Source organism: Schistocerca nitens, chromosome 3, assembly GCF_023898315.1.
Source record: "Schistocerca nitens isolate TAMUIC-IGC-003100 chromosome 3, iqSchNite1.1, whole genome shotgun sequence".
NCBI lineage: Eukaryota > Metazoa > Arthropoda > Insecta > Orthoptera > Acrididae > Schistocerca > Schistocerca nitens.
In genome coordinates this window covers 476,798,833-476,823,858 of record NC_064616.1, presented here as the reverse complement: position 1 = coordinate 476,823,858, position 25,026 = coordinate 476,798,833, and the positions used below count along the sequence as shown (strand labels likewise).

Sequence of the window (25,026 nt, the reverse complement as noted above, 5' to 3'; positions counted from 1 at the left end):
AATTGTTTGCAATTTAGACGCACTGCCCACAAAAACAGCAGTGAAGTTTGGAGTAAGTTTCAGTCAAGGGCGCGCATATGATAGTTTGGGGGGGGGGGGGGGGGGGCTAGACTTCAGGGTATCAAGTATTTTTAATATTCTGGAAGACGAATGGCGACTTATAAGTGGCCATAAAAATTTTCGTTTCCGAGAATATTAAAAACCAGCCTAATCCCGACTTTTAAATTATTTTCTTGGAAGAGAAAGGGGGGGGGGGGGGGCGCTCTCCCACCCATGCCAGCGCTATTTCACTCCGACACTGTGATGACTGTGATGTACCGCAGCAGATCTGTGTCCACTGGAAACCCAAAACATTCTGACAATGCGCCACTTCTGTTGCGCAGTGGTCTCATCGTGGAACGATATGCGGAGTTTACTTTTTCAAGTCACCTCGTAAATGAAACATTTATTTTAAAATCGGAAATGTATTACTGAATAGCTTTCTAATCGGTATAATTTTCACTGCACAGCTTCTTAGCTATCGCAATCAAACTGGATACAGGTACCCTCTCATTTCCAGTTCCACTTTAATTTTCACACGATATTTATTCTTATTTCAGTGATTACTGAAATCCCAGCATAACACAAGTACAATGTTGCAAATAGAATTAATGTTCGTTGAACTTGACCACTGGGCAACATACAGTCATGTGTTACTGATGTCCAAAATCGCTAAGTTTGATGACGCCAAATTTTGGCTTCAATGGGCTGTCGCAAGACAGCTCTTTTTTCTTCTAAATAAGTAAAATTAAATACAGCTTTGGCTACAAATGGTTCTTTAATCCATGTAGATTTGTCGCTAGTATCTGCTTCAAAGTATTATTTGAACGATTTGATAAGCTTTGATAGGTGGTCTTCAAAAGCACAGCCGGCCGAAGTGGCCGTGCGGTTAAAGGCGCTGCAGTCTGGAACCGCAAGACCGCTACGGTCGCAGGTTCGAATCCTGCCTCGGGCATGGATGTTCGTGATGTCCTTAGGTTAGTTAGGTTTAACTAGTTCTAAGTTCTAGGGGACTAATGACCTCAGCAGTTGAGTCCCATAGTGCTCAGAGCCATCAAAAGCACATTTTATATTGCAAGACAATCAACTCCATTAGAGTTGATTAACTAGTGCAACAAGGGAAAGGAAGCATTAATACCATCCTCACTAATTTTTCTTTTGCATAATCGCATTTTTTCTGAAAGACTGAAATCTTCTCGGTTAATTTTAAAATAGGTATGTTGTGCCATTGCAAGGAAATATCCAACCATTAAAGTTTTCAAAGATGTCACGTAAGGACAGTGTTTAAATAAACTAATATTTCGTTTCCACGAAGTGTTTGGCGAAAGATCCTATCCGGTTGCGCGGTCGTAGGACGTTGGAAATGTACTAATGAGTTGTCGGCAGATCAACAGTTTCACTCGGCTTATCGAGTCCACTCGATAACGATTCTGAGTGACGATCGGAAGGTTTCCAGGTCAAGTTCCAGCGGGTCTCAACTTCTTTTTGTAAAGATACGTAACATCCTTTAATGTGATACTAGCCTCAGAAGATTTTCCACGCTCACTGGAAGAACTGATTAGCGTATCGTAGGAAGAGAGCGCTGACCGCTTCCATTACGATCTTGCACACAAACCACAGTGTCGGCGAGCTACGTGCAATTGGATGCGAAGCTCATTATTCTCACAATACCATCAGCGCTATGTACAGGCTGAGGCAGCAAAGACAGCCCACCTCAAATATGTCCATAAAAAGTGGAGTGTGTCGAAGTGCAGTCAATGTGGGGATTTTTCTGGCGTACGCAAGTAATTTTTAACATTTATTGATGCCGAATTATGACAGCGACTATTTTATTGGAGCTAAATAAATTTTTCCTATGGCAATGGAAAGAGAATTTGACGAGGACTTGAACGACATAGCGTTTGTGTAACTTGGTCAAATAGTAAAAAAGACGACAGCGCCGCAAATAACTTATGTTAAAAATGGTATCTGTACGGAATGAAGGGGATATCAGACATGTCGTTAACACACGGATTGTCTTCTGTCCAGTAAGATGTCTTCCAATAGTTGCGCCAGCTTATATATTGGGAACTGGTGATTGTTCGTGGCTATTGAAGTCCCATAAATGAAACAGGAACAAATGATGCGATGGTTGCAATGCCCGCTCCACACATTGACAGACCGCGGTCGTTTTTTATCCACTTCCCTCAGTGAGCGCGGATTTTCAGCTGACCTGTGGTGCATATTGCGAACATTGATTTACCCATGGTCTGTAAACAAAATTTTGCGTAGAAACGCCGCATCACTTAGCAATTTTCGCAGACGCCATTCGCCGCGTGGGGTAGCCGTGCGGACTCGGCGCCTTGTCACGGTCCGCGCGGCTGCCCCCGTCGGAGGTTCGAGTCCTCCCTCGTGCATGGATATGTGTTGTCCTTAGCGTAAGTTAGTTTAAGTTAGATTAAGTAGTGTGTAAGCTTAGAGACCGATGACCTCAGTAGTTTGGTCCCATTGAACTTAGCACAAATTTCCAGACGCCATTCAAAAATATTCAAATGTGTGTGAATTCCTAAGGGACCAAACTGCTGAGGTCATCGGTCCCTAGACTTACACACTACTTAAACTAACTTACGCTAAGAACAACACACGCACACATCCATGCTCGAGGGAGGACTCGAGCCTCGGGCGGGAGGTGCCGCGCAATCCGTGACATGACGCCTCAAACCCCGCGGCCACTCCGCGCAGCAGACGCCATTCGGAGAACTGTAATCGATTCTAAAAGTCAGTGCCATAAAACTGTTAATGGAGCGGAATGTAGAAAGAATGAAATGAGTTGGAATATACTATTTGTAGGACACTCCAATGTTCGATCTCACTCGCATGCTGCCTCGTATGTCATATCGATCGTGTGTTGCCGCTGCTAAAATATTAGGTGCTTTTCTCTGATCAGCTGCTATTCTTCCTCGTTGGCGTATTGTATTCTTCACATTTCCACTTTCTTGGAATTTTAATGATGTTCGCAGAGAAATATCTAGAGGGGATGCAGTCGCAGGCTTCTCTGTCACTTTGGCGACGTATGTCACAAACTAAAACCGTATTCACGTTGTCGACTGTCGTATATGTTGTTTAAGTGGGGACAGCTTCACGAGTAGGTTGTTTGATAGCTGCAGAGCATAGACTAATGAGCTTAAAGCCTAGAGTAAATATCTCTGGAGTGAGCATTGCGTTCTGCGCATGTTGTCAACATTAAACCAGGATTGTCACGTGATCTCCGGACTTCGCTGTGTCTGTGTGCTTTCTGCAGCGTTTGAAGTTTATAATACCAAGAGTTTTTGTTGTGTTTCACCGTTTGTTGATAGTGTAATAGCGATGGTGAATTACGTTGTTGCTACGGATGCAAAGAAAAATATGTGAAAGGAGGGATAGTAACTTTTCATGGGTACATTCCATATAGCTCTAATTATAGTTTTCATTTTAGTAAGAGACACTGTATACGTTTAAAAATTTCGAGACGCATTATAATTAAGACTTGATTCTGTAGTCCTATTTTTCTACGATTTTATGACTATATAATAGATATTACGCTGCCATTACGCTTGCCATTCAAGAGACGCGCTTCGTAGATGAAAACCATTTCGACACAGAACATTACAGGATTTACAAAGGTAAACCTGCGGTCAGAAGAGGAACACCATTATTGTTTGGTACAGGGTTTGCAGTACACAAATCAGTCATGGATAACATCATAGACTTCAATTCAATATCAGAACGTATCTCGACACTGTCCTTCAAATCAGGTAATAAAGCATACACAATTATCAACGCACATGCACCTACAAGTGACCATAACAGAAAGAAGCCACAAGAAATTGAAGACTTCTGGGAAGACATGGAGGAAGTAACTAACAACGTACCAGAAAGACATGTGAAAATTTTAATGGGTGATTTCAATGCGCAGCTTGGTAAGGAGAGAAAATTCAGAGAAATAACAGGCCCATACTCAGCACATATTCGCACGAACAGAAATGGGGAACACCTCATAAAATATTGTCAAAACTTTAACCTCAGAATCATGTCAACACAATTTCAAAAACCAAGACGAAAACTTACAACATGGAAAGCACCCAACACAGTGTGGGGAGAATTTCAGATTGATCATGTGGCCATATCCAAGAAAAATTCGCGGGAAATTCTAAATGTCAGAACACGTAAAGGAGTCTTCGAGTCTGATCATTATTTGCTACAAGTTAAGATTAGGCCAATCCCAAGACTGAAACAGACAGCGCAAAACAAAATAGTCAAACCTGATCCGGAATACTTGAAGATAAACAGGGATAAAATCGTTGAAGAAATTAATAGGCATTCAATAGACACATGGACAGATCTGGCGAAGGCAGTTCAGAAGACTATGTGCTGGGGACAACCACCTAGAAAACGCAAACATAGGTGGTGGAACGCAAATTGTGATGAAGCCATTGAGAGAAGAAAGCAAGCATGGGACAAGTTCAGTAGCTACAGAAATTCAGAAACATGGAAAGAATTTCACGAAGCTCAGAAACTAGCATCGAAGGAAATCAGAAGGGAAAAACGAGCATATGACAATAACAGACTAAAAGAAATTGAGGAAGATTTCAAAAGAAATAACACAAGAAATTTTTACAGAACTTTCAAAGAAAATATTAAGGGCTATCAACCCCCTAGCCTCAGCTTCCGAAGAACAGATGGATCCCTGGAAACAAACACAAAAGAAAACTGTAAAATTCTCAAACATTACTTTGATAAACTTCTTAATTGCAAAAAACCTACAGGAAAATTAACATTCCAAAAGACCACATCTAATGCCGATTCTGATCCACCCACAATAGAAGAGATAGAGGAAATCATAAAACAAATGAAAAATAACAGAGCTGCCGGAGAAGATGGTATTATCGCCGAGATCTGGAAACTCCAAGATGAAAACATCACCAAAAAAATCCATAAGATTATCTCCGAAATTTGGATCACAGAGAAAGTGCCAGAGGAATGGAAATGTGCATTGATCCATCCGTTACATAAAAAGGGTGATAAGTCAGATCCAAACAATTACAGAGGCATTTCGCTAGTACCAGTTACATACAAAATTTTCTCTAAGGTGCCATTAAACAGACTAGAACCACAAGCAGATCTGCAAATTGGGGAATACCAGGCGGGCTTCAGAAAAGGGAGATCATGCATCGAACAGATCTGGAACTTGAGAACACTTTTGAAAGTCAGACAGGCAAGAAACACTGTAGTTACCTTTGTGGACTTTAAAAAAGCATATGATTCCATAGACAGACACTCTTTGACGTACTGGAAGAATATGGTATCGACAGAAAAACCAGGACACTTATACAACAGACGCTTACAGACACTACCTCCAAGATTAAGTTCATGGGAGAAATTTCGGAACCCTTCCACATACACACAGGTGTCCGACAAGGAGACGGGCTCTCACCAATCCTGTTCAACATGGTGTTAGACAAAATTATCAAGCAGTGGGAGGAACAAGTTAAAGGAATACAGCTGGGAAGAACACGTGAAACCAAAACAATCATAAAATGTCTGGCATTTGCAGATGATATAGCCATACTCGGCAATAATACACAGGAGGCAAAGGAAGCACTGGAATGCTTGCATGAAATAGCTGCCAAAACAGGTCTGCAGGTATCTTACGAGAAGACACAATATATGGAACGACAGACCAACAATGTACACACCATGCATACTGTATATGGATCCGTAGAAAGAGTCGAAAAATTTAAGTATTTAGGGGAGTACATACAAATGGGAGGATCAAACAAGGCGGCTAACATGGAACGAACGAAGAAACTCCAGAAGGCATACAAACTCACATGGTCACATTATAATAAGAAAAGCATATCGAGGCAGGCCAAACTTAGGCACTACAAAACAGTTGTATTACCAGAAGCATTGTACGCGTCAGAAACAACCACAATTGGAGCACCAGGCATCATAGACACAGAAAAAATAGAACGCAAAATTCTCAGAAAAATATTTGGACCAATTCACAGAGATGGCATATGGATGAAGCGACCTACCAAAGAGCTGTACCAGCACACTGACAGACTAACAGACGCGATCAGAAAACGTAGATTAACTTTCTATGGGTACATACAGAGAATGGACAACAACCGACTTACAAAGAAAATTTTTGATGTAGTAAACAGCTCAAGCAAGAAAACAAATTGGTATCATGAAATAGACGAAGACTTAAGGCAGATAGGGATCAACAGGCAAATGATAGGAGACAGGAAATACTTCAGAAACAAAGTTAGGAGTGCAAAATTTATTGTAAAGGAGAGAAAGAAGACAGGAACATTATGGACAGAGCAAAGGAAACAGGAGCACAGCCAAAGGATGAAGAGATTTTGGGAAGAGAAGAGGAAGAGAGGAAAGAAGTGAAAATTGTGTCATCATGTGATTTTCGAGTTCAAACACTGTCCATAAGGGCAACAATGAAATGAATGAATGAATGAAGATATTACGGCTCGTACAAAAGCTTACAAACAATCGCTTCCTCTCGTAAATTTGCTAGTGGAACAGGAAAGGGAAAGGTTAGTTGTTTCATTAAATGGTTCAAATGGCTCTGAGCACTATGGGACTCAACTGCTGAGGTCATTAGTCCCCTAGAACTTAGAACTAGTTAAACCTAACTAACGTAAGGACATCACAAACATCCATGCCCGAGGCAGGATTCGAACCTGCGACCGTAGCGGTCTTGCGGTTCCAGACGGCAGCGCCTTTAACCGCACGGCCACTTCGGCCGGCGTTTCATTAAATACTATCCTCCATGCATTTATCAGTGACTTGTCAATTAGATTACTCCGTCTACTATTTATTAGTGAACTGGGAGCAAGTACTTAAAATGCGTTAAATAAATACCTCAAAGTGCCACCAGTAAGAAAAATTGTGCTTTAGGTCGCAAAAACGAGAAAATAAATACGCAGAAATACAAGAAAAAAGGGCGAATTAGCAGGGATATAATCGCTAATGTGTGGTAAATTCGGTGTTTTTCGGACACTTGCGAAAGTACTAACGTACTGACAAGTAGTTTTGCAGGACTATCACTGCAAAAATGTACTTCAGGCTCTGTAATACTATAAAGTGCGGTATCATACCAAAAACTACCGAAAGTCGAGTGCATCTGAACTATGACACCTTTCGCAAAGAAGCTGAATGTAATATCACTTGCCCTTAAAAGTTACGTAGCTGGTTTATTCCCGATATCAAATGGATACTGTTAAAATGTCTGCGCAACATATATAAATAATCCACGACACGTACGAAAAGAATCCGTCTGTACTAGGGATGTAGTGACATTCTAAATATACAGGGCGCTATACGAACAAACACACGACGTCCCGAGATCACGTGACCAGGACGGCAATGTATGTTGACAACACAAAATCTGTTCTGCGCCGGCCGCTGGTGGCCGAGCGGTTCTGGCGCTACAGTCTGGAGCCGCGCGACCGCTACGGTCGCAGGTTCGAATCCTGCCTCGGGCATGGATCTGTGTGTTGTCCTTAGGTTAGTTAGGTTTAAGTAGTTCTAAGTTCTAGGGGACTTATGACCTCAGCAGTTGAGTCCCATAGTGCTCAGAGCCATTTGAACCTTTTTAGCCTGTTCTCCGCATGTGAGTGTTCACTCCAGATATATTTACTCTATGGCTTAAAGCGCCCAGGTGAACGCAAGAGCCGTGCCTAAGGTGACGTTTGCTTGCATGTGGTGTAATAGGGCGGAAGTTGGTGTGGCCTCTTGCCCTGACGACAGGGCAGCAGGTTGGGGCGCTGTTGCCTATTTACTATTTGATCAAGTTCCACACGAGTTACGTCGTTGGCGTCCTGTTCAAAGACTTTCCGTAGGAAAAAGCATATAGTACCGTTAACAATAACATGTCACCAACTATTGACATTAAAACTAACTTACGTACGTCGTAAAACTCGCCACAATATGTGCTATAACTTGGCGGAACCGCACGTAGATATACGAGGTGTGGCTAGAAAAAAACCGGACTAGTGCTGGTGAAACAATAAAACGAATGCAATAAGGCTGAAAGTCGCGTGGCCTGTCACGTGACTCTCGCTCCGCCTACTGCTCGAGTTTCATCTGCCTCCTGCACTCAGTCTGCCCGTGGCGTCTGTTTTAAGTAGTTGACGTTTTGTCTGTGCGTCGGAAAATGTTGAGTGTACAGAAAGAACAGCGTGTTAACATCAAATTTTGTTTCAAACTAGGAAAATCTGCAAGTGAAACGTTTGTAATGTTACAACAAGTGTACGGCGATGATTGTTTACCGCGAACACAAGTGTTTGAGTGGTTTAAACGATTTAAAGATGGCCGCGAAGACACCAGTGATGACACTCGCACTGGCAGACCATTGTCAGCAAAAACTGATGCAAACATTGAAAAAATCGGTAAACTTGTTCGAGAAGATCGCCGTTTAACAATCAGAGCAGTGTCTGAGTTAACAGGAGTTGACAAGGAAAATGTTAGGCAGATTCTTCATGAAAGTTTCAACATGAACAAAGTGTGTTCAAAAATGGTTCCAAAGTGTCTCACAATTGAACAGAAGGAACGCCGAAGAATGATTTGTTCTGACATCCTGGAAAACATTGAAAGTGATCCCACCTTCTTACAAAATGTTATTACTTGCGATGAATCGTGGTTTTTTACTTACGATCCCGAAACTAAACGCCAGTCGATGCATTGGAAAACTCCTGGTTCTCCACGACAAAAAAAAGCACGAATGTCAAAATCGAAATTCAAGGCAATGATGATTTTTTTTTTTTTTACATCAAAGGGATTGTGCACATTGATTGGGTACCAGAGGGACAAACAGTGAATCAGCATTACTACATTAGCGTCCTGGCTACCCTACGTGAGCGAGTACGGAGAAAACAGAACGATTTGTGGAGAAAAAAGTCATGGATCCTTCACCAAGACAATGCCCCAGCTCACAGTGCGTTGTCAGTGAAGACGTTTTTGGCAAAACACAACATTCCCATCTTAGATCATCCACCCTACTCACCTGATTTGGCCCCCTGTGACTTTTTTCTTTTCCCTAAAGTCAAGTCAGCTTTGAAAGGAACTAGATTTGAGACTGTTGAAGCAGTAAAAGAAAAAGCGACGGAAGTAATGTATGGACTTACCGAAAATGATCTGCAGCATTGCTATGAACAGTGGAAAATTCGTATGGAGCGGTGTAGAGACCGAGGAGGAGAGTACATTGAAGGAGATAACATAAAATTGTAAATAATTGTAAATAAATGTTTTTTCCAGCATCAGTCCGGTTTTTTTCTAGCCGCACCTCGTACAGTGGTGAGCAACACTTATGGACGAAAGTAACTTCTGCATGTAACTAAGTTGCAAATCTTTGAACGCGGTTCACTCACCTGGCAACGTTATTGTAGCACAGTACTCCCTTCCCCATGTTCGTCTTTTCTGGGGTGCATTCGGCCCTGACTTTATTTTTATGGATGACAATGCGCGACCTCATCGAACGGCGCAGGTGGAAACCTCTTGGAACGAGGGGATATTCGGCGAATGGACTGGCCTGCCTGTTCCCACCCACTCTCCTTCACCCCTCCCCGATTTAAATCTTATTGAGCATGTGTGGGATGAGTTGGGGGACGTATTGCAGCACACCCACGTGCTCCAACGGCCCTCCAGCAGTTGTCAGCCGCACAGCTGGAGGAATGGTACGCCCTGCAACAAGAATTCTAACCAGCCTTGTGGCCAGCAAGGGAGCACATTGCATAGCATGCATTGCCGTCCGTGGTAGCCACACACCCTATTAAGAACGATGTCCCGCCTTGTTCAGGTGCCTTCGCAGTGACTTCAGTGTAATTGTCTTTGAATAAAAGTATCATTTCTGTTCGTCTCATTGTGTATTTCTTTCAGTTACCTTAGCGGTTTTTTCTACCTGTGGTCTAAGACTGCGTTTTATTAGTAGGACACTTAGAAAATGTAACAGACCTACTAAGGAGACTGCCTACGCTACGCTTGTCCGTCCTCTTTTAGAATACTGCTGCACGGTGTGAGATACTTACCAGATAGGACTGACGCAGTACATCGAAAAAGTTCAAAGAAGGGCAGCACGTTTTGTATTATCATGAAATGTGGGAGAGAGTGTCACAGAAATGATACAGGATTTGGGCTGGAAATCATTAAAAGAAAGGAGTTTTTCGTTGCGACGGAATCTTCTCACGGAATTCGAATCGCCAACTTTCTCCTCCGAATGCGAAAATATTTTATTGACACCGACCTGTATAGGAAGGAACGATCACCACGATAAAATAGAGGAAATCGGAACTCGTACGGAAAGAGATATAGGTGTTCATACGTGATTGGAATCATAGAGAATTGGGAAGGTGGTTCGGTGAACCCTCTGGCAGGCACTTAAATGTGATCTGCAGAGTATCGATGTGGATGTAGAGATGCACCGAGGTATGTTATTTGGCAGTGACACATCACGCGAATGTGTGTTTACTCGTTCTGGATATATTCGTGGTGACGTATCTGAACTGCCTCGCCCTTGAACGTACACAAAGAAAGGCAGCACGATCAGTCACAGATTTGTTTCACTCATGGGAGAGTGTCACGAAGATGCTAAAAGAAAGGAACTGGCAGACGCTTGAAGATAGACGCAAAATATCCCGTAAAAACGTACGAGAAAGTTTCTAGAAGCAGCTTAAGTGATGATTCTAAGAGTATATTACAGCCTCTTATGCATCGCTCACATAGGTATCGCGAAAACAAGATTAGATTAATAATATTACAGCGCGCACAGAGGCGTTTAAGCAGTGAGTGGAACTGGAGCCCTAATAACAGTTGCAATGGGACATAGCCTCTACCATGCGCTTCACGGTAGTTAGGTTAGGAGTCGTAGACCTTACGCGTATCTTCGTTCACTGACGAGTTCCCCGTCCTTTTTTTCCCCATCAGAGTGGAACGGAAAGGAACGGAACGTCGTCGAGGATCCGGACGTTGACGGGATGCCGATGGCATCGTCTGCTAACATCAGAAGTTAACCTCATTTCACCGCGCTAACTCATGTTACTGCAGTGGATCTTATGTCTTCTCAGTATTTATGGACTGATTTGATTTCGTGGCACATTGCGGAGGTTGCACGAGAGCTTGGATATTTTCCTACGCGTGTTCCCATACAAATGCCCAAACAATATGAAACACAAGAATTACTTGGGTACTGTAATAACTGGACAAGAGAAGCCTCTACTGTGTGTAAATAAGAACGAAAATAGGTTAAAAGGTTTAATTAAACACCTTTGTGTAATACTGAAAAATGCAGCTATACTGAAGGCGGCAAATACCGCCATTTTGACGTTATTTAGCACTTGACAAGAAAACAAAACACGGCCGATAGTAAAAACGGCGCTGCGTTTTGCCAGGTAAATATAGTTTGACACGTTTATTCCTTGCGCCGTCAGGAAGTAAGTTTCACATGTCGTCCCACGTTATGGTCATTGTGCAATAAGAGCGGCACATTGTCACAAGAGAATACTTGCTCTGGCCTTCGAGCAGACAGTTGTACTGCGGCCCGGATAATAGGTGCATCACACAGTGCGAGTGAAATGGCGCGGCAGGTTGAAGCTTACAGCAAAAGTGAAGTACGCGGGAAAGAACGTAAGAAACAAGAGCGTGCAAAAGTAAGCGAAGGCATTTTACACCTGCGCAAGAGTGCGGCATCTCGATACGGCGCGCACAACACAAGCTCTGTTTCAGCGTTTTCGATGGGAAGTTTGGAAACATTTGTTGTACGGTCGAGATCTTGTACATGCGATTTCTACCTTTTCGGTAAATTGAAAGAGCGTCTGGTGGGGTTGAGATTTTCCACCAGGCGTTCACAAAGCGGTTCTCGAATGACTCCGTGACTAAGGAGTGAATTTTTATCTTAGAGGAGTTGAACGATTGGTAGTACATCACGACCGTTGTTCGCAGAGACTTGGTGACTTGTTGAAAAATAGTGTCATGCACGACTGTCACTTTGAAGTGTAGTTCAGCATACAATAAAAATTACATGGTCTGCCGTAACAATGTGTAACTTTTTCGAGTCCCCTCGTATATAGGCCTACATATTTTCTCGGTCACACATATGTTGACGTTTCGAAGTATTAGGACGACACTTGTACTATTCGTTCATTCATCAGCCACATGGAAAATTCACCATACTACCTATGTCAAGAAAATCCGTTACGAATTTTGCTTTGGCAGCTAACAAATTCTAATATAATTTTTAGTTCCATAATTCGGATAGTAGATTCCGACTTCGTGTATCACAGATAATATCTCGAACTTCAGTTTCACGTTCGGCGCTGGACTGAGTGAAGTGACATCTAGTGTAGCTCCATTTGACGGTGACGTTCCGCTGCGTTGAGTTCCAGTGTGAATCGACCTACAATCGTGCCAATAATATTCGCTGGATGTGTAGTTGATCGCCAAAGTGCGTGACGTTTTTGTTAGGCTGGTTGTGACTGTGAGCCTAGAGATGTCTCGTTCTAGCGGGAGTGGAACGTTCCGCGAAGCGAATCTTGTGAGAGACAGACTTGCACGGAAGAAAGGAAGCGGGGGCTGGAGATAGATCCCTCTTGGGCAGGTAGCCGCATTCCTGTGTAAGTGGTCGCACTGAATGGCCAGAGAAACCTGTTCCCGCCCGTCTCTTGGGGATGCAGACAATATTACATAAGCCCACAGCCTTGAGCTCAACAACCAACTACGTCTTATCCTTCGAGATCCCTATGTTTACTGATTTAATGTAGGTAACATGAAATGAATGGATGCAAATGGGGATGAAATCAATGGTTCAAATGGTTCAAATGGCTCTGAGGACTATGGGACTTAACATCTTAGGTCATCAGTCCCCTAGAACTTAGAACTACTTAAACCTAACTAACCTAAGGACATCACACACATCCATGCCCGAGGCAGGATTCGAACCTGCGACCGTAGCAGTCCCGCGGTTCCGGACTGCAGCGCTAGAACCGCACGACCACCGCGGCCGGCTGAAATCAATGAAGATGTAATCAGTAGTACCTAGTGTTCGTTTCTGTGCGAGGCTACTGTATTAGTCCTCTTCCCCCCCCCCCCCCCCCCCCCCCCCTCATCCTACTCATCACAAACATAACTCCTATTCGTAAGATTATTATAATAGGACGTCTCTCAAGAGAATTCTTAACCCAGTGACGTTCCATGACAAACCACTTGAGCTGTCTTACGGACAAAGGAGAGGAACGACACAGCCAGAGGATGCGAAACTATTGGATAAATATCAAAGGTGGTGGCGGTGTTGGTGACGATAATTAGTGTTGGTGACGATAATTAGTTCGCATCAGTGTTCAGTACATTTCAGAAGCAGAACTTCATCCAGGAAATTGCAATTCAGAGAGATACGATTTTAAAAGCGTCCATCCAAAAATTTGACATTTATTTAATTTGAGGAGAATAACACGAACAAACACACACTTCTTCAACAAAGTCCTAATTTACACAATATAAAATCGAAGTGTTACTGTTATCAGTATTTCACTTCGTAGTAGAACTGTGAAAACAAATCTGCAGGCTATGTCTACGTAAGCGTGTCTTCTTTTTTTTCAGTCATTTGTGCCACAGGAAGTTACTCTCATTTTTTTTTTCTTAGTAGGGACAGGGAACAGGGGTGGGGTGGTCTTTCCCGTGCTGTCTTGGCTCACTCATCTTGTGATTTTGTCGTCTGAGCCTATGTACCTACGAACTGCGTCAGATTTATATCACTGCGTGGTGGCTGTTCTTTCGGGCATGTCCGAAAGAACAGGCAGCGCTCGGAAACCGTAGCTGTGATACATATTAGGGAAATTGAAGTGGGGGGGGGGGGGGGGGGGGAGGGGAAAGGAAAGGCAAGGAACTGTTGATGTCAGCTGCATCGGGACTGTATCCGGAATCAGCGGCGATGAATGAAAATTTGTGCCGCACCAGCATTTGAACCGGGGATCTCCTGCTTAGTAGATAGTTGTGTGCTGCATCACTTGGACACAATGTTTATCGCAATTGCGCGGACCGCCCATCTAGCGCCACCTGTGTGCAGTGGCCATGTCTGAAGGAGAAGACACCACACATTCATATAATTGATTCGCCGCAATGGGCAATGAATCCACCACTTTCAGTGCGAGTGCACAATTACATTCGACCTCCTGCGGAATTCTCAAAGTAGCAGGCATGGAGGACATTGATGGGAGCTGCGTATGGGTTATGCTAGGTTGGAGTTTGGATCGGCCTTGCCGAGAAAGTCCGCGCAGTTGCGATGAACAGTGTCCGGATGGCGCTGTGGTTAATACAGCTGCCTAATACGCAGGAGATCCTGGGTTCGAATCCCGATCCGGCACACGTTTTCACTCATTGCTGATCCCGCATATAGTCCCAATGCAGCTGACATCAATAATTTCCTCCCTTTCTTTTTCTCTCTCTTCACTCCAACGTCAGTTTACATAACGTGTCAGATTTGTTTTTGGAAGCAGGGCCAGTTAGTTTATGAGTGGGCATCTTTATGTGGTGGTAGTGTTCTACACAAGTGGCCAGGCCGCAAGGGTGTTTTCCAACAGGATAACACCACATACCGCTGTTGTAAACTAACATACTCTACAGTGTGTTGACATGTTGCCTTGGCCTGCTCAGTCACCAGATCCGTCTCCAGTCGAGCACATTTGGGATATTATCAAACGACAACCCTAGCATCATGCGCAAATAGCATTAAACATCCCTGTATTCACCGATCAGGTACAACAAGGCTGAAACTCCATCTCACAAACTGACATCCGGCGCCTGTAAAACACAATTCATGCACAGTTACATGCTTGCATTCAACATTCTGGCGGTTATACCAGTTATTAATGTACCAATGTTTCACATTTACAATGGCTTGTCTCGAGGATACATTAACATGTCATCTTGCAATGTTAATCACTTAAATATGGTAAATAGTCGAACATATTCCCAAAATTTCATTACTCTACATTAATCATTTATTGGTGTTCTGATTTTTTTAACGTCAGTCTTGTAACAACAACAAAAACAATAATAATAATAATAATTACTAGATTAATATCAAATTAACATTATTGTTATTAATTTCAGATGACAGAGGAAGTAACCACAGTAAACAAGGAAGAGACTGGCTTAACACACGAATGTGGTGTGTTTGGCTGTATAGCTGCCGGCGACTGGCCCACACAGGTTGATGTTGCCCAAGTTATTTGCCTAGGGCTTGTGGCACTACAGCACAGGTACTGGACAACTTATAATCCAGTTATTTTATTGATATGTGTTTGAGAGTTCGAGAAAGTTTTTATAATAACCTTGTAGAAACAATAGCATTCCATAACTCAGCTCATGTTCTAGAAGGTATCAATTCAACTCTGCCAGGTCAATTAATTTGAAATGTGAGTGTGTTTGTGACTCTATTGCCCCTTCCTGGTATTTCAGTTTCTTGTTTGGCAATCTGTGCACAAATAGCTATCACTTATACATTCTGCATTTGACACTTTTTATCTCGGAGTTTTTAGCGTGTCAGCTGCTTCTAGAATATGGGCACAGATAATATATGGAGGAAATAATTAACTGGGAAATGTTTAGTTCTTGCACCATTTTTCAAGAGATTTATAATACAGGATGAGTCAGGAGGTAAAGTACATGCTTTGAGGGGTGATAGTACTGGTGATTGGGAACAACAGTCAGAGGAACATATGCCCTTTTCTTAACCATATCTGACATCCAGTGTTTGAAAATAAAGAGTGTCAGTCGCATGTCCTTCTTCACCAGCACTTGCATGCAAGTACTATCAAAGCAGCATTAGATTACATAGTGTTCTCTTTACTGACCCTTTCAGTGCACACTTCACTTGAGAAGTGACACAGTATCTCACTGAAACATATCCTGAGCATTGGACTGGTCACCATGTAGTCATTTGTTGGCCTATTATTAGATTACTGTTTGTGGGGTTGGCATAAGAGCAGAGTCTACATATGCAGAGAGGACACAACGGAGGAACTTATCACTCATATTTTCTGTGTGTGTTTGCTGACCTAAAGGACTGTATTAATGAGCTGAGATCAGCTACACAGCAGCTGTCTACAAGAACTGCAAAATGCATTGCGGTTGATGGTGAACTTTAGGCCAGTGAGCTACATGAAATTATTGTGAGGGTTGCCCAGATAGTAATGCACCACATGTTTCTTCAACAATTCTTTGTTGAACATAATGAGAATTACACACTTGAAAAAATGGTGATTTATCTACACACCCTATCGTTCCACATAATCTCCATCCCATTCTATGAGCTTTCTCCAGTGTGAAAGGAGGACATGTATGCCCTGTCAGTAACGATCGTTGTCCTGGTGGCGGAGCCAGTGCTTCACTATATGAATCACCTCATCATTCTCGAAAAGTCTTCCACGAGTGGCATCCTGTAATGGCGAATGACAACATCAGCAGACATGCTGTGACAGCTATGGATGGTCTCCCGACCACTGCAAATCCTGGAGCTTCGCCGAACCGCCTTCTGATGAACTCGCCCTCTGTGCCCAGTGACTAACTGTACTTCTGTCGACTGCAGATGCCACGTAGTCTTTGCAGAAGTATTTGTGAATATTCCCCATAGATTCTTTCTCTGCAGTGAGTAATTCAATGACTGCATGTTGCTTGTAACTTACATCACCTACAGAAGCCATTCTGAAACTGTCCTGCAGCTACACTATCTGTTTGAAGTGACAGAAACTTGGCGCACTCACTCAGGAGACTTCAAATAATACATATGTAATGTTTTGCATTCATGATATTGTTTTCGGCTGAGAAAAAAAAATGCAGTTCATTACTTTCTGGCAACCCTCGTATTATTCGAACATCTTCTGTGAGGAAATGTACACAGTGTTTAATGTACTATCACCTACATTTGTCTTGTCCCCCAATGTATTCATCAGTTTCCTCAGAAACTTTTAAGAACAGGACATATGTTCATATGACTTTTTTGTCCAGAATCACTAATTCCACCAACTGTCAAAGCATATACCTTTCCTCCTGACTCATCTTGTAGAAAATGTGTGTGTGTGTGTGTGTAAGCATTGCAGCGATAATAATCTATGACTTTCTCTTTTCAGAGGACAGGAGAGTGCTGGAATAGTTACCAGTGAAGGAAACAATGCCAAATCTTTCAGAGTCCATAAAGGCATGGGCATGATAAATAATGTATTTAATGATGAATCTATGAAGAAATTAAAAGGTAGGCATTGATTACATGTATTGTTCTAGATTTACTGTTGAAAGAAATAGAACAGTGTGGTTGCAGTACATCTGCATCTTCTGTATTATAGTATTAGCTAACTGTGTTAGCGTGAAACTGGTTATTTGTAAAATATTGCATCATAATAAAAATCTGTGTTATAAAATTTTACCTAAAAAGTTTGATGGCTAAATCTGTTTTTACAGGCAATTTGGGAATTGGACATACACGGTACTCAACAAGTGCAGCATCTGAAGAAGTTAATTGCCAACCATTTGTTGTTCATACAACCCACGGTCCTCTTGCAGTTGCTCATAATGGAGAAATTGTTAACTGTGGTTCACTACGTAAGATGGTAATTGAAAAATATAACTCCTTAATGTACCCTTGTCAGTTCTAAGCTGTTGCCCTTTTAAGCTCTGATGAGTAATCACATCACATGCAAGATGTCTGTTAAAATTAAAAAAGTTTTTCACAAAATTAATCATTACTTTAACATCTGTAGGCAGTACAGAGATATGCAATTTATATATCACTAGTATCTCCAATACACAATGCTGGACTCACATTCGGGAGGACAACGGTTCAATCCCGCGTCCGCCCATCCTGATTTAGGTTTTCCGTGATTTCCCTAGATCACTTCAGGCAAATGCCGGGATGGTTCCTTTGAAAGGGCACGGCCAACTTCCTTCCCCGTCCTTCCCTAATCCGATGACCTCGCTGTTTGGTCTCTTCCCCCAAACAACCCAACCCAACACAATGCTGATTTGTGAGAGGATAATTATTTTTACATTACCTTTTGTAACAGTGACTCCAGTAAACTGTCTTTCACAAGTCTACGTTATGTCCTCTTTCTGTGGCAGTGATATTGGGACTCAGTGTGACAAATTCATGATGCAGTAAAAAATAAAATAAAATAAATCAGCAGCAGTCATATCAAGATAAAGCTGTGAGAATGACCTTTAATTATTATGTCAAAATACTAAAGTCCAATTAGACTTTCACAGCACTTTGTAGCACATGAAAGGTTTGCTAGAGAATGTTGCAGAGGATATTATGTTAGGAAATGTAAAAGTTATATGGCATTCTTGGCTGAAATAACCCAAGGGGTGGTTTGAGCAGCCAGTCTGAAAAGGTGTTCTTCCTCTACATGCATTAACCCCTTTCCTTGTGGGTATGTGAGAGTTGTATTGAATGGGTATTTGCAGTGTGTAGGTAAGTGTAACAGATGCATATATAGTGTAGCATTATGTTTATGTTAGAGGGTGGTGGTGGTGGTGGTGGTGGTGGTGGTGGTGGTGGTGGTATCAAGAGAAAGGAGAGATTGAAATTCGATGCCGACACACAGCCTACTTCTCTCGAATAGAATCAAGAGGCTGCCAAGCTTAATGCACCCATCTGGCAATTTGCTCACCATTGGCAGTGGTACATACCATCACTTCACGAGACACTGCAAAGAGATTTGGAATTTAATTGGGACCACTTTCCCTGTTGCCGGCCAAATACTCATGGCAAAAATTTCATTTACCACTAGGATTCAAACTGGCTAACCTCTGAGTCAAGCATGACATCACTGCCATACATGAACAACCTCAGCTTCAGAGGCAGTGTTTTCCTTGCTGATAATTTCAATACTATTTCTGATATTTATCAAGGTGATGTACTTAACTATAAAGTAACTTACAAAATGAACTATCAAGTGTTGGATCCACTATTTTAATTGTTGGGGTTGTTATATCCATTGTTAATGTATGAGAAAGAATAATTACATACCAAGCAGATATGTTTAGAGCTAATATAATTAGATCAACAGCATGATTACAAAATAATCCTTCTGCAGAACACAGTTATTCAGAACTTCCATTAAGGTCTGGTTTCTAATATGAGGTTTTTTTGCTGAACTGGGCAATAAAGCATCTCAGTTAGCATACTCTTGGTTGAATACAGGGAGAAACTGGCAGATCTGCCTATTCAGTCTTTCTCTGTCATCTGTGAATGTAGATATAACAACATAATAACAAAACACTTTAAAGAGAGAGACAAATTCACAAGAAACATAAAGAAAGTACAATGCATTATTATTTGGTTGACTCAAATTATGTTAAAACAGGTATTGAAATCTGACCAGACACTGAAATGATAAAAGTTAATAATTCTTTTAGCAGCTTCTTCATGAAATTTTCAGTAGCTTCTTTATAACACTGTGAACAGTTTCTAGACATGAGAAAAGCCACTTCTTTCTGTGTGCAGTATCAATACCAAGACAGAAACTATTATCCTAAATTTCTTTGATGTTGGTATTTTAATGGCCAGATCCATATTCTAGTGCCTCTCTTTTTCCTCCTTCAGATATGATAACAAGCTTCTGTGATCTTTAAGTAACCACGCAGGTTATATTATGAGCATCAAAATGGATCAGTATGATACTGGCAATTCCTTGGATGTAACACAAATAATGGAAGCAGAAGAGGTAACGACATACCGTGTAGTTCAGGCCTTGAGCAGTCAACATCCACATAACAAGATTGGAAAAACACACACACACACACACACACACACACACACACAGAGAGAGAGAGAGAGAGAGAGAGAGAGAGAGAGAGAGAGAGAGAGAAACATTATGGAATGTTGTAGCCACACTGAGGTGTGGAGTGAGTGAGATCAACAGGCTTTAGTGGTGAAGAAGAGAGTGGTGGAAGCAAGGAGGACTGATGACTGGGAGAAAGAGGCAGCAGTGGCATGGGAGACGAATGTGGTATCAGGGAGACTGGAGTGAGGACAGTGCAAGTGCAGATTAATGTAGTGAATTGGCAGATAGATGGATAGGGGACAGATGAAATTGGGGCTGGAAGAATTGCAGGATTGAAGGATGTGTCGTTAGGACCAGTCCCATCTATGTATATAGTTCGCAGAAGTTGATTTTGAGGTGGAAAATGGGGGGGGGGGGGGGGGATGCGGCTCCAAATGTCATGGACTGTGAAGCAAGCATTGATGTTTTGCATGTTGTGCTCACTGCCATTATCTGCTGCTAAGTTTCAATTTTACTCTTGGTCACAGTTTGGCAGTGATCATTCATTTGTGTGGACATCTGATTAGTGTTCATATGCACATATGTCTGTCCACAAGTTACACCAGAGTTGGAATATGACATTATTGCTTTCACAGATGTACTTGCCTCTGATAGGGTAAGATAAACCTGTGACGAGAGAAGTAAGAGGATGGTTTGAAAAGTTCTCGGAATCACCACGAGAGATCAGTGATAGTGCAACGAGTTCTTCATGTAATATTCATTGAACTGTTGCCTGTAAACACATGCCATGTCAGTGCTCTTGGAAGAGAGCTGTGGCGGTGATGTGGCTCTGTTGTTGTTCCCGCGTAGTGATTTGCAAAGCTGGAAAAAATAGAGATTCGAGCAGTGATTAAGTACTCCGTAAAGAAAGGTATGAAAGCAAAGGACATTCATTCTGATTTCCAGAATACACTTGGAGACTCTGCTCCTTCATATTCAACTGTTGCCAAGTGGACAAATGAATTTAAATTTGGTCAGGAGAGCTTGGATGGTGATGCATGCAGGGGTCAGCCAAGATGTGTCACTACTCCAGAAATCATTGCAAAAGTGCACAAAATGGTCATGGAGGATTGCCGATTGAAAGTGTGTGAAATTTCTCATGCTTGCCAGATGTCATCCCAAAGGGTATATCACATTTTAACTGAAGAATTGGAAAAGGAAAAAAGTATCTGCAAGATGGGTGCCGCAACTCTTGACGCTGGATCAAAAATGCATGAGAATGGACATATCGGAACAATGTTTGGCCCATTTTAGGAGAAATGAACAAGATTTTTTTCACTGGTTTGTGACCACAGATGAAACTTGGGTGCACTACTATACCCCAGAGACAAAACAACAGTCAAAGCTGTGGAAACAGGCCGATTCTCTGCCACCAAAGAAAGCAAAGACAATTCCTTCGGCAGGAAAGGTCATAGCATCAGTGTTCTGGGATTTGAAGGGGATTCTGTTTGTAGATTATCTCTCCACTGGGCAAACAATTGCTGGAGAATACTATGCTAACCTCCTGGGCAAATTTCAAGAAAAGATACGCGAAAAAAAGGCCTGGTTTAGCAAGGAAGAAAGTCATCTTCCATCAAGACAATGTGCGCCTGCACACATGTGCCTTCGCCATGGCAAAATTATACGAACTAAGGTATGAATTGTTGCCACACCTACCCTATTCACCTGATAAGGCTTCATTAGACTTCAATCTCTTCCCAAAACTGAAAATTTATTTTGGTGAACTAAGATTTACTTCAAATGAAGAATTGATAGCCGGAGTTGACAACTATTTTGCAGACCTGGAGGAAACTCAATTTTGAGATGATATCAAGGCACAGGCACATTGTTGGACCAAGTGCATTAACCTACAAGGAGACTACATTGAAAATAAAAAAAGTTTCAGTGATGTAAGTACTTTTTTTCTATTCTGTTCCAAGAACTTTCCAAACTACCCTTGTATACGATGCACTAGGTGGCTGCGCTGGGGGTCTTCCACAGGGTCATGACTCATGTGCCACAATTCTGTCTCATACCGTTGCTACCCATCCAGCCCTGGTGTTGGGCTCTTTTCCCTCCACTGTTCAAATCACTGTCAAGCCATTCAGATTTTTCCATGATGTGCCTAAATCACATGAGGCAAATTCTGGAATGGTTCCCTTGAAAGGTCATGACTGATTTCCTTCCCCCTTCTCACTAAACTGAGCTTCTGTTCCATCCATAATGACCTCATTATCAATGGGACATTAAGCTCTAGCATCATTTTTCCCTCCCCTCCCCTCCCTTCACCAAAACTCCTCCTTGCTCCTTATACTGCCTACACCTGAAACATCAAGTTACGTGGCACAGTGGTTAGCAGACAGGACTCTCATTCAGGAAGATGATTGTTCAGATCCCATCTGGTCTTCTGGATTTGGTTTTTCTGTGATTTCCTTAAATCGTTCCAGGCAAATTCACAACATATTTCCTTTTATAATCTGAATTTGTGCTTCATCTCTAACAACCCCACTTTTGACGGGACATTAAACTGAATCTTCCTTCCTTCCTTTCTTCCTCCCTCCATCTGACACAACCCTTCACACCAGTCAGTCTGCAGCTCCAGGACAGTGGTGGTGGTAGTAGTGAATGAGTGAGTCTCTCTCTCTCTCTCTCTCTCTCTCTCTCTCTCTCTTTCTTCTGTGTGTGTGTGTGTGTGTGTGTGTGTGTGTGTGTGTGTGTGTGTATTTTTTAGTCATTCACCTGTATGAAAAAAAAGAACATGGCTGAAAGTTTAGTAACAATTTAAATTTTGTTTATGTTCTAGTCGATCTCTTAACAACTCTCCTTCATGCTGAGTGATTTATGTTTACTTTTTCCACTATTTAAAATAGAACAATGGAATGTTATATAATTGGTATATTCTGAATATGTCTTTAAAGTCTTTCCTGTTTCTAATTGTCTCTTTCGCTAAATAGGTGCTGGCTCGTGGTGTTGGTCTTTCAACACACTCGGACAGTGAACTGATCACACAAGCTCTTTGTCTGAATCCACCTGATGGTGAAACAAATGGCCCTGACTGGCCAGCAAGGATAAAACACCTGATGCAACTTGCTCCACTCTCATACTCATTGGTGATCATGCAGGATGATCATATATATGGAGTAAGAGATCCTTACGGCAACAGACCACTTTGCATTGGGAAAATAGTACCCATAAAACTTAAAGATAGTAAGTTATTGTTATACATTTACCGCATTATACTTAGCAAATTGGTTGCTCATTGAGTTTAATCCACATTACCTGTAAGAACTGATACACATTGATTCCTTGATTTACGACAGACAAATAATTTTTGAGTTGCATGCAATGTGGCATAAAGTAATTTAAAACTATTTTTGCAAAGAATTTTGTGTGTTATCATTTTTATATAGTTTCTAAAGAATATTATTTGTACATTTTCATGAAATTTTAATGAGTTGGTAACAAAATGAATACTATTGTCTGTAATAAGATACAGTGCTAAGGATTATGTGTAAAACCAATTTATTGAGAGAATCATTATGGCATGGCCTTAGTAAGTGATGGAACTTAACATCAGAAAGTGAAAAACAGTGGTATTTAAGTATATCTCGCTGTTGCAGGTGAGCCATCAGAAGAGGAGGAAGAAGGTGAAGGTTGGGTTATTTCTTCAGAATCTTGCGGCTTTCTTTCAATTGGAGCTCGTTATGTACGTGAAGTGTATCCTGGTGAAATTGTGGAATTAACTAAACATGGTATCAAGACAATTAGCATTGTTTCCAGACCAAATGCAAAGCCTCAAGCTTTCTGTATCTTTGAATACGTATACTTTGCTCGCTCTGATAGTATTTTTGAAGGTACGTCAACAGAGTGGAGTCTTTGAAAGCTGGATAACTGTGTATTGAAATGAAATAATAACTCACATTTTTCCAGGCCAAATGGTGTACTCTGTTCGAATGGAGTGTGGCAGAGTTCTGGCAAGGGAAGCTTATGTTGATGCTGATATTGTGAGCTCAGTCCCTGAATCTGGGACAGCAGCAGCACATGGATATTCCCAGGAGGTACTTCTATTTTGTTTATTAATCATGAAAAAAATGTGAATTTTGCAGTTCTTAAGGAAAGGACTAAAGTGATATATTATCTCATAATGGGATGAAAGAGTTAAGTAGTGGTTTATTTTGAACTCAAAATAGACTGTACATGGGAACAGTCAGTATTCAAAAATGTCCAAGGGAACACAGTGTGAGTCTTCCCTTTACGTTTTACAGCTTATAATAGCCACCAAAGGTAAAAAGAGCTTTCAGACTATAGAAACAAGGTGTCAAAAGGCTGTAATCCACAAGTGAGCAGACGACAGCAAAGTCTATCAATAAATCAAAACAAAATAGATTCCACAAAAATCATATACAGGGTGAGTCAGGAGGAAAGGTACGTGTTTTGAGGGGTGATAGCATTAGTGATTCTGAACAAAAAACTTCATGTGGATTCCAAATGGTTTCTGAGATAGAACACTTTTAATGTACATTTCAATGTATTTTCTGTATTATTCATTGTCATTGTTTACAACGTACCACAGTAATATAGAGGAAGTTGAGACAAACATTTTGATACAGGGCACTTGTGGTCTATCAAGTTGGAAAACTACCTCAAACTGGCCTACAAAAAGGACCTAAACTACAGCACACGCACGTCGCACGAGGTTTTCAGTATTCTCGCGATCTCTCTGTGCAAACTGTTAGTCCTAGACAAAAAATAAATAGGGCCTTCTTTTGTAGCAAATGTAATTTAGTTTAATTGTGTACTGAGACACATTTTCGTTTGAGTGTGTGGTTTTCGAGTTATTAAAGAAAAACATACAACAGTGATATTAAACGTGATCTATGTCAGAAACCATTCGCAATAGGGCATATGTCCACATGAAGTTTTTTGTTCAGAATCACTAATACTATTGCATCTCAAAGCATGTACCTTTCCTGCTGACTCACCCTGTATAAGTGCAAATGTATTGGATTTAGAGAAATGACTGTGAGGATGTTGTTGTTGTTGTTGTTGTGGTCTTCAGTCCTGAGACTGGTTTGTTGCAGCTCTCCATGCTACTCTATCCTGTGCAAGCTTCTTCATCTCCCAGTACCTACTGCAACCTACATCCTTCTGAATCTGCTTA

At 41.6% G+C, this 25,026-nt stretch overlaps 1 protein-coding gene across 3 annotated transcripts in view; it reads left to right on the top strand.

The window, feature by feature from the left end:
- The window catches only part of LOC126248403 (amidophosphoribosyltransferase-like), a 286,462-nt gene that overhangs the window by 240,851 nt on the left and 20,585 nt on the right, over positions 1–25,026 (top strand). For all 3 annotated transcript variants that reach the window (XM_049949356.1, XM_049949353.1, XM_049949355.1), the window contains exons 2-7: positions 15,178–15,326; positions 17,196–17,317; positions 17,524–17,672; positions 22,820–23,072; positions 23,486–23,719; positions 23,796–23,923. In XM_049949356.1, the coding sequence (XP_049805313.1) occupies positions 15,178–15,326; positions 17,196–17,317; positions 17,524–17,672; positions 22,820–23,072; positions 23,486–23,719; positions 23,796–23,923 (1,035 nt within the window). The remainder of the gene's footprint in view (positions 1–15,177; positions 15,327–17,195; positions 17,318–17,523; positions 17,673–22,819; positions 23,073–23,485; positions 23,720–23,795; positions 23,924–25,026) is intronic.